The sequence below is a fragment of the Dendrobates tinctorius genome, unplaced genomic scaffold (genome assembly GCF_039654945.1).
Source record: "Dendrobates tinctorius isolate UK_male_01 unplaced genomic scaffold, ASM3965494v1 ptg000103l, whole genome shotgun sequence".
In the NCBI taxonomy this organism is placed as follows: domain Eukaryota; kingdom Metazoa; phylum Chordata; class Amphibia; order Anura; family Dendrobatidae; genus Dendrobates; species Dendrobates tinctorius.
This window is the reverse complement of record NW_027361771.1, coordinates 35,519,637-35,535,167: the sequence shown is the minus strand read 5'-3', so window position 1 is coordinate 35,535,167 and position 15,531 is coordinate 35,519,637. Positions and strand designations below refer to the sequence as shown.

General features: G+C 45.7%; 1 protein-coding gene across 2 annotated transcripts in view; it reads left to right on the top strand.

The window, feature by feature from the left end:
* LOC141100168 (uncharacterized) overlaps window positions 1-12,666 on the top strand; it is a 38,008-nt gene extending 25,342 nt beyond the window's left edge. Inside the window, exon 11 of one of the 2 annotated variants that reach the window (XM_073588449.1) lies at window positions 9,775-12,666. In XM_073588449.1, coding sequence (XP_073444550.1) covers window positions 9,775-11,102 — 1,328 coding nt within the window. In that variant the 3' untranslated portion in view covers window positions 11,103-12,666. Of the gene's footprint in view, window positions 1-9,771 lie in introns of both variants that reach the window. The other variant, XM_073588448.1, reaches the window with a different exon arrangement.
* The last annotated feature ends 2,865 nt before the right edge of the window (window positions 12,667-15,531 follow it).

The window sequence follows — 15,531 nt, the reverse complement described above, 5'->3', positions numbered from 1 at the left end:
TGACAGGTGGTAGTGAGGTTGGTTTAAGTGGTAGTGATCTGCCACCTGATGAGAAGGATAACGATTGGATCTCTGGAGTATCAGACTGGATATAAGACAGCCGATGCCCTATCCTGCTGCTGGTGATTCAGTCTGCTTCTCAGGTCTTGGACTTCAGCTCTCTTCCAGTCTTCTTAAGTTAAGTTTGTTTTTTGCTAATGTTCACACTTGTGCTTGTTGGTCAATTCAGTTTCTTGTGTGGTCAGCTTGCCCCTTCTGGGGCTATGCTGAACTTCCACTCCTATTTATCTGTATTTGTATCACGTTTACCCTTATCTGCAGGAGGGTAGCGTGACCGGTCAGCGGTCCCGGCGTCAACGTAGCAACTCAGACCGCGGGGCTGTCAGAGGGGCCTGGGTAGGAACACAGTTTGGGAGGTTGCAGGACCTGTGGAAGGGGCGGAGCGCTGGTAGAAGCGCTCAGAGGCTGCAGGACCTAGCACCACGTGACCTGTGACGTCAGAGGGGGCGGAGCTTATCACAGGGACGCTGAGGTGACGGGCAGGGAGCTCAGAGAGCCAGGGGTTTATACAGTAGCGATGGTCAGACAATCCAGAAGTCATACACAGGAGGAGCAATGCGGTACAGAATCAGGCAGAACAAGAATGGTCAGGCAAGCAGGAGGTCAGGCACGGGTCGGGCTGCACGGTACAAAATCAGAAGGCGAGAGGGTAGTCGAGGGAAGCCAAAGGTCAGAACACGGGTCGAGCAGGATGGTACGAAATCAGAAAGCCAAGAGACAAAACCAGAAACCAGACCAGATCATACACACTATAGACACGGGAACAGGCGAGAGGCACTTAGCAAAGACAGGGTCGGACACACTCAAGTATGAAGTATAAACGACAGGGAAGGTTGCTCGCCTGTGGCCATAAATACCCTCCCTGAGGTCAAAGAGAGGCTCTAACCATTAACCCTTCGCTTGTCAGACCAAAATTCCAGATACCATGACAATTTGCCTTTTTGTCCCTTATTAGATTGGCCTCTTTTTGCTCTGTTTCAGAATATTTCAGAGTGCTGATATAGTGGGAGAAGTCTAGTGACTTCAGGGTTAATTTTGCTATCAGACGTGTTGGACATTATTTTTGGTAGGGTTTTTTGGCAGATTGCAGACAGTGGCTTTCCTTTCCTGTCCTTTCTAGTTAGTCGGGCCCCATCGTTTGCTCAGCCTATTTTCCTGCCTGTGTATGTGTTTTCATCTTGCTTAACCGTCAATACATGTGTGGGGGCTGTCTTTTCCTTTGTGGTCTGCTCTGGGGCAGTTAGTTTTCCCTTTTCTTGCTTTAGGTTTATGTAGTCCTCCGGCGGTGACGAGGCGTCTAGGAACAACGTAGGAACGCTCCACTGCTACTGTTAGTGGTGTGGTTAAGATCAGGGATCTGCATAGTGACCAACCTCTCTGGTTTTCTGGGACTTAGCTTTTTGTTGTTCCTCCTCGGTGACCCATTCATAACAGTCATCACTGGGATGGTTGATAAATCAACAAAAATCCGATCTCGTTCCCTCCACAAGGAAGACCTTCCTGGGAGTCCTCCTGGATTCACAGGCACAAACATTCTTCTTGCCTGAAGAAAAACAGATCCAACTGAAGGCAAGGATAGACATCCTGCGAAGCAGGAGGCTAATGTCCATGAGGTTTGCTATGTCAGTCCTAGGCTCAGTGACGTCTTGTATCCAGTCGGTAGTCTGGGCTCAGGCGCACACCGGAAGTCTGCAGTTATATACTAGCAAGATGGGACGATTCCCTCAGATCACTGGACAAGAAAGTGTCAATACCAACCCAGATACGAGCCTCGTTGTCTTGGTGGGTCAATCCAAGGAAACTGAACAACGGTGTACCTTGGGCTCAGACCCCGCTAGTCACCATAGAGGTGGATGCCAGCAAGAGGGGATGGGGGGGCCGTTGTCTCCCATACATCCTTCCAGGGTCTCTGGTCAATCGAAGTCAGCAAACAATCTTTGAACTTCAGAGAGTTGAAGGCGGTGGAGGAAGAGACCCTCAGAGCAGCTGTTTCGATAATGTGAGGTACCCATGTAAGAGTCTACTCGGACAATATTACCACGATTGCACATCTCCGACACCAAGGAAGTTCAAGGCATGAGGAGCTGAAAGCCATCTCAGCAAGAATATTCTCTTTGGTAGAGAGGTACCTTCTTTCAGTGTCAGCCCTTCACATAAGAGGAGCAGGCAACAAGCAAGCAGATTTCCTGAGCAGATGGGATATCCACCCGGGAGAATGGAGTCTAAATCCAGAGGTATTCCAGATGTTGACCGAGAGATGGGGTTGCCCAGAAGTCGATCTATTTGCAGACCGTCAGAATGTGAAAGTGACTATCTGTTTTTCACTCAACCCGAACGACAGATGTCTAGGTATAGACGCCTTGGCCGATCAATGGCAGTTCAGTCTGGCTTACGCCTTCCCTCCAATGGTATGGCACCATATGCAGCCTAAGTATGGAAGGTCCTCTGATCCTCCCACAAATCAAGGGCCTCCTACACTAGGGACCAGTCTATCACTCGGACATAGAGAACTTACACCTGGCGGCTTGGCTTCTGAGTTCTCAATCCTGAAGGCCAGAGGTCTCTCTGAAAGAGTCGTCAACACGCTTCAGAAAAGTAGGAAACCGGCGACCAACGTGATATACCAGAAGACCCGGAGAAGGTTCGTGTCATTGTGTGTACCAGAGCGATCCCCAACAGGCCAATATCGCCTGGATCCTAGATTTTCTGCAGGTTGGATTGGAGAAGGGACTTAGACCCAGTACCCTTAAGGTACAGTTGGCGGCATTAAGCTCATACTTTGACCAGGACCTGGCAGAACACAGGTGGATAAAGCGATTCATGACAGCAGCTACACGGCTTCGTTCTAGAGCAGTCACTCTGATTCCAGCTTGGGACCTTGATGTCATCCTAAAAGGATTAACCCTTCCACCGTTTGAGCCCCTGACAACATCAATGTTGGACAAGCTATCATAGAAGACAGCATTCCTAGTAACTATTACAATGGCCAGGAGAGTGGGGGAGTTATTTTATTATTATTATTATTTATTTATATAGCACCATTAATTCCATGGTGCTGTACATGAGAAGGGGGGTTACATACAAAGTTATAGATATCGTTAACAGTAAACAAATTTACAGTGACAGACTGGTACAAAGGGGAGAGGACCCTGTCCTTGCTGACTTACATTCTACGGGATAGTGGGGAAGAGACAGAAGGTCGGGGGTGCAGCAGCTCTGGTGGTGATGAGGCGGCAGCTCAGGCGGTGGTGAGGCGGCAGAATGGTTATTGCAGCCTGTAAGCTTTCCTGAAAAGATGGGTTTTCAGGTTCCGTTTGGGTTAAAAGCTCTCTCAATAGAAGAGCCCTACCTGAAGATATTGGAAGACCGGCTGGTGTTCCGTCTAGATCCCGCGTTTCTACCAAAGGTGGTTTCAGATTTCCATAGAAATCAGGGCATAATAATACCTTCAATTTGCCAGAATCCAAAAAAACAAGAAAGAGGAAGATTTCCATTCTCTTGACATAAGGAGAGTGGTTTTGCACTATCTCCACATAACCAAGGAGTGGAGGAAGGATAAAAACCTAATTATTCAACCCTATGGCCAGAATAGGGGAAAGACGGTATTCAAGATTACGGTGGCAAATTGGATCAAGAAGGCAATTATTGAGGCCTATCAGATTCAGAATCTCACATCCAGAGGCGTATCTAGGCTTTCTGGCACCCGGGGCAGGAACTTGGTTTGGCACCCCCCCCCCCCCCCCCAAAAGTACATATGCGACTTGCACACTTAGTCATGTACCGACGAGCTGCTCTTCCTAATGCTCTCAACGTTCAGTAAAAAACTGAGAGAAGCAGGAAGAAAAGCTCGTTGTCACAGGACCATACCTATGAAAATCGCATATGAGTGAAGTGTCCGTGTGATGACTACTGGAACCTGCAGAGCTGAATCCTGACATTGCAGCTTCTGAATTCTCACAATGAATGCACTGCACACATTTAGGATTCTCCCTTGCCGATATACAGTCATGTCAGCACAAGTACTTTGTGATTTATATACTTCTTGTTATGAGTGGCGGAAGACACTAAAAAAATAAATAAATTAAGTGCCTTCGCCACTCGGGGTCCACCGTGCGGTGGATGGCAAAACCGCTGCTGAGAGAGGCAGAGCACTAAAGCGGTAAAGTGCACAGGGTTCTAACTCACCCAAGTGCAAACAGGCAATCTCTGTTAAAGGACACAGAGCATGAAACAAGAGGGGATTATAGGGAGAAAAATGGGTGTCTTGAGATACTGCATGTAGATCCAATCCCTGGATCACTCCATTCCTCTTTCCATTCAGTTTGCTGCAAAGATCTGGGAACTAGTGAAAGCACTGGACAGTGCTTTCATAGGTAGTAACACTTGGTGAATGTTTTTCCCAGCAATATGCGCTCCTGAAGGATGATGATGGAACTTGATATTTAGATTCAAGGATGATTTTTATTTTTATTTCAAAATAGAATACAACCGGTTTCGACTGCTAAGAGTCTTCCTCAGGTATAATGTCAAGAATATAAACGGATCTGTCTGAACACATTTTATAGCAGAACCACATGCAGGGAGATCTGCTATAAAATGTGTTCAGACAGATCCGTTTATATTCTTGACATTATACCTGAGGAAGACTCTTAGCAGTCGAAACTGGTTGTATTCTATTTTGAATTAAAAATAAAAATCATCCTTGAATCTAAATATCAAGTTCCATCATCATCCTTCAGGAGCGCATATTGCTGGGAAAAACATTCACCAAAGGACACAGAGCTGCACAGGTAAATAAAGACAAATGTAGTAACGCTGAGTCTGTTAACCACACAGAGTCTCAGCGGCACACATACGGTAGCCAGTAACAGGAGTAGTTAAAACGTCACTACAACCGAGCGGACTTACCGTAGAAAAACGTGTGCTCGGCGTCGCAACTGCGCACGCCTGGAAATACTGCAAGCGCAATATCGCAAGCGCGATGCAGGACGCTTAGCTGCTGTAATAGATGAAGCTTGAGCGCGCTGGCGCTAGCGCTGCTACTGGTTGACCCAATCACTCACACACTCGTAATAACCAAGGAAGGGGATATTTAATGAGTCAGTCACCAGTCCAAGCATCGATCATCAAACACACAGCAGCAAGTATGAGAAATACTAGCACATGGCAGAACAGCCATGCGCACTTTTTATAGCGTTCGGAACCTTCCAGAAATCTCCAGAGCCCAGAGCAGACCCAATGAAATCAGTATCAGGACCTGAGCACCTGACTCCTGAACTCAAATGAGAGCTCGTCCCGTGGGCATGCTCAGAAGCTGGAAAAAGGACTTAGCCTCTGGAGACAAATGTGAGAATCTGGGTTCCTGCATAGGCATCATAGAAACCAGATTCCTTACACTTCTGGCCACATTCCGACTAGACGTGCCCGGCCTCGCTCCATTCATTTTCATTGAGTGAGGCCACACATGTCTAGTCAGCATGTGACCGCATGTATGTAAATTACTGGCATGAGAGAATCCAAACAGCGTTCAGTGAGCACTGTGAGAATTCAGAAGTCTGCAGTCACATAGAATGACTGCAGACTCAGCAGAAACCTGGACAACCCCTTTAATGTTCCTAACATAAATATAAACATGAGAATTAGTCAGTATCACAAATAGTATTTACATCCAGGTACCTTATACATGATGTCATCTCTGGAGTCGTTCTTCTTTTCTTGTTCTTGTCCAGACCCCATGATGAGTTTTCTCATCCACAGATGTCTCTGCAGACTTCCATCTTCTCCGGATTTCTGCAGCAAATCTCCACACGATGCCCTTAAAGATAGAAGTGTCATTATAATGCTCCTGAATAAAAATATCTGCAATATACTGTCGCCTCACACTATTCCCCTTCGTCCTCATACTGTCTCATCTAACATCCACCTGTTCACCATACTGTCTCCTCATACATTTATCCCCTCAGTTTCTATACTGTCTGCTCACACATACCCCTGACTCCCCATACTGTGTCTGCTCACATCCCATCACCCTCACTCCCAATACTGTGTCCACATACATTAACCCGTTCGCTCCCCATACTGTGTGCACCCATCATACTGTGTCTGTACCCATCCCCCATACTGTTTCCTCATACATACTCTACATTTTGTGTCCTCAAATCTACCCACACATTAAATCCCCCCATCCCCACTCCTAATCCCCCAATCCCCACACACATTAAGTACCCCCCATCCCCACTCCAAAACCCCCCACACACATTAAATCCCCCATCCCCACTCCAAATCCCTCACACACATTAAATAACCCCCTATCCCCACTCCAAATCCCCCCACACATTAAATAACCCCCCATCCCCACTCCAAATCCCTCACACACATTAAATAACCCCCCATCCCCACTCCAAATCCCTCACACACATTAAATAACCCCCATCCCCACTCTAAATCCCCCCACACATTAAATAACCCCCCATCCCCACTCCAAATCCCTCACACACATTAAATAACCCCCCATACCCACTCCAAATCCCTCACACATTAAATAACCCCCCATCCCCACTCCAAATCCCCCCACACATTAACCCCATCCCCACTCATTAACCCCATCCCCACTCATTGACGCCCCCACACATTAACCCCCATCCCCATTCATTAACGCCCCCACACATTAACCCCCATCCCCATTCAATAACCCCCCACACATTAACCCCCATCCCCACTCATTAACCCCCATCCCCACTCATTAATACCCCCATACATTATCCCCCCCACACATTAACCCCCATCCCCACATTAACCTCCATCTCCACTCATTAACCACCATCCCCCCACATTAACCCCCATGCCCTCTACAAATCCCCCCACACATTAACCCCATCCCCACGCATTAACCCCCATGCCCTCTACAAATCCCCACACACATTATCCCCCATCCCCACACATTAACCCCCATGCCCTCTACAAATCCCCCCACAAAACCCCCATCCCCACACATTAACCCCCATGCCCTCTACAAATCCCTCCACACATTAACCCCCATCACCACACATTAACCCCCATCCCCACACATTAACCCCCATGCCCGCTACAAATCCCCCCCATCTTCGATGGTTCTTCAGCTCCAGAATGGAGCACACTTACCACCAGGGTTCTCTCTGGGCGCCGGGGAGTGACGTCAGCAGCGTGATCACATGACCTGATCACGCTGCTAACGTCGCTCTGACCCAGTGGTCAGAGCATCAGTTGTACTGGCGTCTGTATAGACGCCAGTACAATTGCTCCCTGGGAGCCGGCACGCGCACCTCTGCGCCAGCTGTCAGCTTGACAGCGGACAGAGAACCACCGACTCAGGCCGGGGGGGCGGCAGACCGCAGCCACCAGGGAGGACCGCTGCATTAGGCGGCCTGACTGCGCCCCTCTGCCGGCTGCGCCCGGGGCAAATGCCCCGGCTGCCCCCCTAGATACGCCGCTGCTCACACCTCCAGAGACATTCACAGCTCATTCCACCAGAGCAATGGTAGTTTCATGGGCGGAAAAGGCTAGCGCCTCCATCGAGCAGATATGCAGAGCCGCTATCTGGTCATCTGTCCATACCTTTATCAAACATTATAGACTTGACATCCATCAGAGATCTATCATTCAGGAGAAAAGTTCTTCAGGCGGTTGTCCCTCCCTAAAGCATTCATCTTTAGTATTCCTCCTGTGTGCTGTCGTGGGGGGGTTATTAGAGAAAATAAAATTAGGATTGCCGGTAATTCGGTTTATAATAACCTACCACGACAGGACAGGTAATTCCCACCCCAGCATTTTGAACTGGTAGTAATAAATATAGTTAAGCATTCATATATTGTGGTCCTTTATAATAACACTGAGGATTAGAGGTGGGACCTCTTTCGTGTTTCCTGTCCCTATCAGGATGAGATGACATCCTTCTGTGTGCTTTCGTGGTGGGTTATTAGAAACCGAATTACCGGTAAGTCTAATTCTATTTTCAAGCTGGTGTTATAAAGTATTCTAATTTATTGAGATAATGACTTTTGGGTTTTCATTGGCTGTAAGCCATAATCATCATCATTAACAGCAATAAACACATGAAATAGATCACTCAGTCTGTAATGACTCTATATAATATGAGATTCACTTTTTGTATTGAAGAACTGAAATAAATTCACGTTTTGATGGTATTCTTAATTTTGTGAGAAGCACCTGTACATTAAAAGTATCACTAATTTGGTGGAACCGTTTTCTCAAATTTTAGGAATCTCTTGAATTCTGTTTTTTTAGTAAGCTAATTCTGATTTCAGCATATCTGGGACTAGCTGTGGGCAGGTCAAGTGATTGAAGTGATTCTTCCAGTTACTCCGTTCTCTAGTATTACATATCTGGCATTTGTATCAGATAATTACGATGTTTGGCAGGTTCGATTTCGTGACATATTTTTGTTAGTTGCCTGATTGTAAAAACATCACACGTTCAGCTGATCTGAGGTCTCATTCAGACATCTATCCCCACGTACATATTCTATACGTGTTTTTCATATATAGTATGCACACTCATTATTATCTGAGGCTGTTCACAGGTCCGTGTAATTTTGCGGGCCATGTGTTTGCTAAAAAAAAATCATAGACTCATATCCGTTTTTGATCCAAATCACAAATCAAAATCATTCATACAAGTCTATGGGTCTGTGTCACTGCAGCTCACAGATGCTATCCTTGTACAATCCGTGTGCTATCCGTTTTTAACATTGTAGTGGATAGGAGAAGCTTTGTGGGGTTTTTTTGTTTGTTTTTTTTCATGCAAGAAAATCACTGATGATATAATCGGACACTGAGCAACCACTGATGAAAATCTGATCCAGCACACTGATGAAAATGAGAAAAAAGACACTAACTGGTATACTCCTTTAACCTGGACATGAGCAGCCATATAACTCAATGACCGCAATTCACGATGAGATATTTGTCTCCTGTCCGTCCTTTAAACCCTGTGGAGAAATGTGAAAGATGGCAAGTGGCCAGCTGGACGGTTAAATTCCCATGCTGCATATTGGGAGCAGATTTGTGTGCCGAAAATATGCAACGTAATATAGTACAAGCTAAGTAGATGAGGTCTCTACTAATGTCCTACATTGTGCTGAAAATTTCTGCGCAGAAATTAACCTCAAGTGTGGATATGAAAATCTGCAGCAGGTCCAAAAAATCTGCATCATATCTACCGGTGACATGTGCAGATACCTGGCAAAATATATGCAATGTGTGATCTTACTCTAAAGGGGTTTCTCTGCAACTTAGTCATCATAATAAATATAGGAACACTAGTGGCTAAACGGCTCAGAACCCCACCGATCACTTGAACAAAGGTCACCCTTTTGCTCTTCTTACTGCATGGCCATGGTGAGGAGGAATTTGAATGTAATGGCGGTCAAGTTGAATGAATGTAAGGGTCTAAATGAGACAGACAAGTACAGGGTTTGGCTGGTTCTGTCAGCTTCATCGACTGTGAATGGGGCAGTGGTACACAACTCGTCTGACTCTCAACCCGATAGTCAAACTCCTGTGCACTTCAGTGAGGCGGAATCAAGGCATTGCAAACCTATTCTAATTATTGTGAGGGGTAAGGGTGGCACAGGACTAGTGTAGATGACTTTTGACATTTTATTTTTTAGCAGTGAAAAAATGTATTGAATAATAATTTTTTTTGTGTATTCAGCAGGTCACCCCAACCTCAAGACTATGTCTGTGAATATGAACAGTATTGAACATCAGAAAACGCACAGAAAGTTGCAGTTTCGGTGTTCTGATTGTGGCATTTGTTTGGAGAATAAGGCTAGTTATGATGAGCATAACAAAATTCATGCAATAAAAAAGAGATTTTCATGTGCTGAGTGTGGCAAATGGTTTCCGTATAGATCGAACCTTGTGGAACATGAAAGAATTCACACCGGGGAAAAACCATTTTCTTGTTCCGTATGTGGGAAATGTTTTGCTCACAAACGTCATCTTGTGACGCACCTGAGACTTCACACGGGTGAGAAGCCATTTCCTTGTTCTACTTGCGGAAAATCCTTCACAAACAAACATCACCTTGTAAGACACGAGCGGAATCACGCAGGAGAGAAGCCATTCTCTTGTTCAGAGTGTGGGAAAAGTTACGCTGAGAAGTTCAGTCTAGTTATACATCAAAGGATACACACAGGGGTCAATTTGTATTCCTGTTCGGAATGTGGAAAAGAGTTTGTGATGAGGGCCGGTCTTATCGAACATATGAGAAGTCACACGAAAGAGAAGCCATTTTCGTGCCCTGAGTGCAGAAAAGTGTTTTCACACAAATCGAAACTTGTTCAACACGAGAGGGTTCACACAGGCGAGAGACCATATGCTTGCTGTGAGTGTGGAAAGTGCTTTGCACGCAGGACTCATCTTGTATTACATCAAAGAATTCATACAGGAGAAAAGCCATTTTCTTGTTCTGAATGTGGAAGAAGTTTTACCAACTCATCGGCCCTTATACAACACCAGAGAATTCACACAGGTGAGAAGCCATTTTCATGCCTCTTCTGTGGAAAGCCGTTTGCAACCAAATCAGAAGTTGCGCGGCATAAAAGAACTCACACAGGGGAAAAGCCTTTTTTGTGTACGGAGTGTGGGAAATGTTTTGCCATCAAGTCTCTTCTTGCAATACACATGAGAATTCACACTGGGGAGAAACCATATTCTTGTTCTGAATGTGGAAAACTATTTAGGGAGAATTCTGGGCTTATCAAACATCGCAAAATTCACAATGGGGAGCCAACATTTTACTGCACTGAATGTGGGATATGCTACGCTGACAAATCGGATTTTAAAACACATCTGAGGATCCACTTGACTTCGAAACAGTTCTCCTGTTTAATTTGTGGAAGAGGTTTCACATGGAAACCAGAGCTTATTGCGCATCAGAAATTTCACACAGGTGAAAATCAGTTTTCATGTTCTGAATGTGGAAAATCTTATGCACAGAAACGGAATCTTCGACGACATGAGAAGACTCATATCCGTTAATGGGAAGTCTGTTTGGATTTTTACAAGCAAAATGTTTGATACCGCGATCATTATGTTAATTCTGTCCATTATGAATTTAAACTTGTCACTAACTTGCAGTAATTTTTCATGACTTTCATTAAGACAATCTTCTAGATGACCTTAACTTCCATGCAAACAATCATACTTAGGATCAGCAATAACTGGCACAAAATGTGATGTGGTTATAACTTTCACCTTAAGATCATTTTGCTCACAGTGCTCAAATCAGTGCTGATCCCTCCATTGGTCACTGCTGCTTAAATGGGTTGTCCAGCCTAAATTGATAAGGCTGCAGACTTATGAATTCCCCCAGCGTGCACACTGTTCTCTGCCAGGATTTGCCGGTTTCTGAGATGGGACCAGTTGGTACTTATGCATTATGCATATGTAGGGTCGGTGGGCCAGACTGGGGGGTGGTCCCTCTGTATACCGCGCAGTGACGTACAGACACAAGCTGGAGGCAGGTTTCGGGTGCAACAGGTCCAAGTTTATTCTCTCTCTCGCCGTCCGCCAGACGGCCTCACCACACTCCGCACTTCTCTTCACAGCTCTCCGGTTACAGAACACATTTAACACCGTACTTTCTCCGGGGACATATATAAACGTACCATCCCCCTTTACACTCTGCGACGCTTCTGACAGCTCCATCACTGTGGCCGCCGTAGGCCTGTGCACCAACAGTAATTTTACTGGTCAAATGTTGTTCCAAATACGGTGTCCTACACCCTGAGCCTCATCTATACTGCGGTACTTTATGTCAGGACCACCCCCCTGTCTTTCTCCTCAGTCCCCCTGGTTGGGTTTTCCTCACAGTGCAGCAACTGTCACAGTCTCCTCGTCACTTGAGCTCCCCCTGGGGACTGGAACTTTCTGGAACCCTCCTGTCAAATTTATAACATTCCCGGTTCCCTGTAACTCCGCCCCCCCATGACCAACGGTTTCTTAGCCCTAAGCTGATGTCAAGTCCTATGCTCACACTCCTCCCTGCCCTCTAATGTCAGTTCAAGGTACTGCACATCACCTACACTTTCCTAGCTGTTTTCCCTTTTGAAATCTGACCAGTCAGTCCGTTCGTCAGGTCACCTTCCCTACACATTCCCAGCCAGAGCTAGTCTAGTGGGTGCGGCCTCACCCCATACACTTGTATTGAGCTAGGCCGGTCCACGTCTAGTGATGCAGCCCTTCCAGTGGGCACGGCGTCGCTCCATACAAGTGTATGTAGTTAGGCCATGCCCACTAGACGGGTTCTGGCCGAGAGTATGTATAAAGCACACATACCTTTCGATCCTGGCTCAGAAACTGGGGAATCCTTGTGGCGCACATAACTTGCACTGGGGGGGGATTCATAAGTCTGCAGACACACAGAACGACAGCAGACTTATCGATTTAGATCAGACAACCCCTTTAATGTAGCAAAGCCCTAGTAATGGCAGTTGTCATGGCTGAGGGCTGTTATACCTGGAACGGGGACTGCTGTGGCATTTTAACTTGTTAAAAAAAAATTTAAAAATGTGAAAAAAATAAAATATTTCCATCTCAGAAATTTCCTTTGTTTTTTATTTTATTTTTAAGGAAAAACAAAAACAACCCAGCCTAATTATGTTATGTATCAGGGAGAGGAACTTTTTTCTGCCAATGGTCATTTGGATATTTATAATGGCATTCGTGGGCCATTCAAAATTATAAACCTAAAAATGATCCTGCTATATTTGGCCAAACCATGACCTCACCCATAATGTGATGGCCGGAGCGGTTTCTCTTTGGTGCAGCTGTGATGTTGGGTGATACGGATGATGTCGCTGCTCGTAACTGATTTCCCACTTTTTCCAGAGAACACAGACTGCTGTACACTAGTGACAAGCGAACTTGCTCGTTTGGTAACAGAGTGACTTCGATGTGCTCAAAAAATATGTTCAAGTCCCCGTGGCTGCATGTGTTGCGCCTGTTAGACACCCGCAACACATGCAGGGATTGCCTAAGAAACAGCCAATCCCTGCATGTGTTGCGGGTGTCTAACAAACAGCCAATCCCTGCATGTGTTGCGGCAGCCGATGCGAGACATGCAGCCTCAGAGACTCAAACATATTTTTTGAGCATGCCACAGGCACTCAGCACACAAGTATGCTCGGATAACATCTTATTAGAAAACATTTACTCATCACTTCTGTATACACACCACATAGGGGACACCTTATAGGAGACTCTGGAGCTTATGCATCACATAGGAGACACTGAGGCAAGAGCATGTAGCACATAGACGCTGGAGCAGGAGCATATACTTCACATAGGAGACTCTTGGGCTGCTGTCTTCTGAGGGACGTGAATGCAAAGCGCGCTAACTCCACCCACAAAGAACGTCTTGGACTTGGCCACCATCAGGACGTAATCCTTCATTGCATGGGTCAGTGATCATTACTGAATGCTGCATGCTCGCAATGTAAGGAGCAACTAAAGTAGGGGTAGGAACCTTTTCTCTGCAAAGGGCCATTTGGATATTTATAATACCCTTCGGGGGCTGTACAATTCACACTCTAATTCTGCCCACAAAGTGCATCCTGGCACTAGTGTCAGGACATACTCTTTCATTGCACGCGCTTCAGTGTTCAGTAGTGAACATCGTGTACACGTTATCACAGAGCAAGAAGAAAGTAAAGAACCAGCAGCTGTAAAAATGCAGTTGCCAGCCCGAGGACTACCATTCCCATGAATCTGCCTGGGAGCCACATAAAAGGTCATCGAGAGCCGTATGGCCCAAGGATCTGAGGTTCCCCACCCCTGAAATAAAGGGTTGGCAAAATGGAGCTGCCAGCTCAAGCACTATGGTGCTTATTGGTTACTTATTAAATTGCTGGTAATGAAGGAAATAAATTAGTTTCTGCTTTGGAGCTGCATTACATTGCGCTGATCGCAAGATACTTGAACTGAATAACCGTCCAGGGGAGCTAGCACACTCCTAAGGTGCGTCCTCCTCCACTAATGGAGTTCGGCCTCCCGTTGTTTAGTAACAGAGTACAGAAAACACAGACAAGTTGAGTAAGGAGTGGTTTGGAAGCCACTTCGATGTATTTTTTTTACAGTTTTTTATTAAGCCAAATCACTCAATAAAATTATTTAAAAATGTTAAGGGAATCTGTCATCAGGTTCTTTTCTACCCCTTCTGAGAGCAGTATAATGTAGGGATAGAGACCCTGATTCCATGTGTCACGGAGCTGCTTGCTGTCATTTTGATAAAAATCCCTGGTTTATCTGCTGCAGGTATAGCAGTTATCTGAATGTTGAGCTCTGTATAACTCTGCCCACAACCTGATTGACAGCATTGTTCCTGTGTACAGTGTGCTCAAGAAAGCTGCCGATCAGTGGTGGGGAGAAGTTATACAAAGCTCATGAATATGGAGGACTATCTGGCAGCAGGTTTACTAGTCCTTTAATGATAATCTCCTGCTGAGCTGAAACAGTGATTTTATCAAAACTACCCTAAGCAACCCATTAAATGACACATCACTGGTCTCTGTTTTCAAGCTGTTCTGCTCTCAGATTAGGTGTCAAATGTCCTTAAAGGGTTAGTCCCAGAAACCCATTATTTTTCCAAAAGTACAGTAAATGCATACTTATTGTTAATATACAGACTAAAGGCCCCGTTACACATATCAATGTCCCAACGATCCAACGTGGATGGGATTGCTGGGACATCGTTAGGCAGATCGCTGGTGAGATGTCACATAGACAGCCCCTCCAGCGATCAGGACCAGCGAGCAAGCTGGTATCCAGGGTAAACAGTGGATAACTAAGAGCCACGCGGCTCTTAGATACCCACTGTTTACCTTGGAAACCAGCGTCGCTGATCGCCGGTCTCTCGCTGCCACAAGCAGCGATGCATGCTTGCCAGCGGGAGACCAACGATCAAAAAACAGCCCAGGACGATGGAGCGCGATCAACGATACTCGGCAGGGGGGCGGTCGCTTATCCATGTCACACACAGTGATCTCGCTGGCGATATCGCTGTGTGTGACGGGGCCTTAAGACCAACAAAGTTTCTTTCTTGTACCTTTTTTCATCTTTATTTTCAACTAGCTGAAAAGCTCGGCGTTGCCCGGGCATAATAACTAACTGTGGTTAGTTATAACAAATTATAATTCCGGGTACTGTATTTTTCAGATTATAAAACACTCCGGATTATAAAACGCACCCCAAATTTTGAGGAGAAAAAGAGGAAAAAATGTTTTTTAACCCCTTCATGACCAAGCCTATTTTGACCTTAATGACCAGGCCATTTTTTGCAATTCTGACCAGTGTCCCTTTATGAGGTAATAACTCAGGAACGCTTCAACGGATCCTAGCGATTCTGAGATTGTTTTTTCGTGACATATTGGGCTTCATGTTAGTGGTAAATTTAGGTTGATAATTTTTG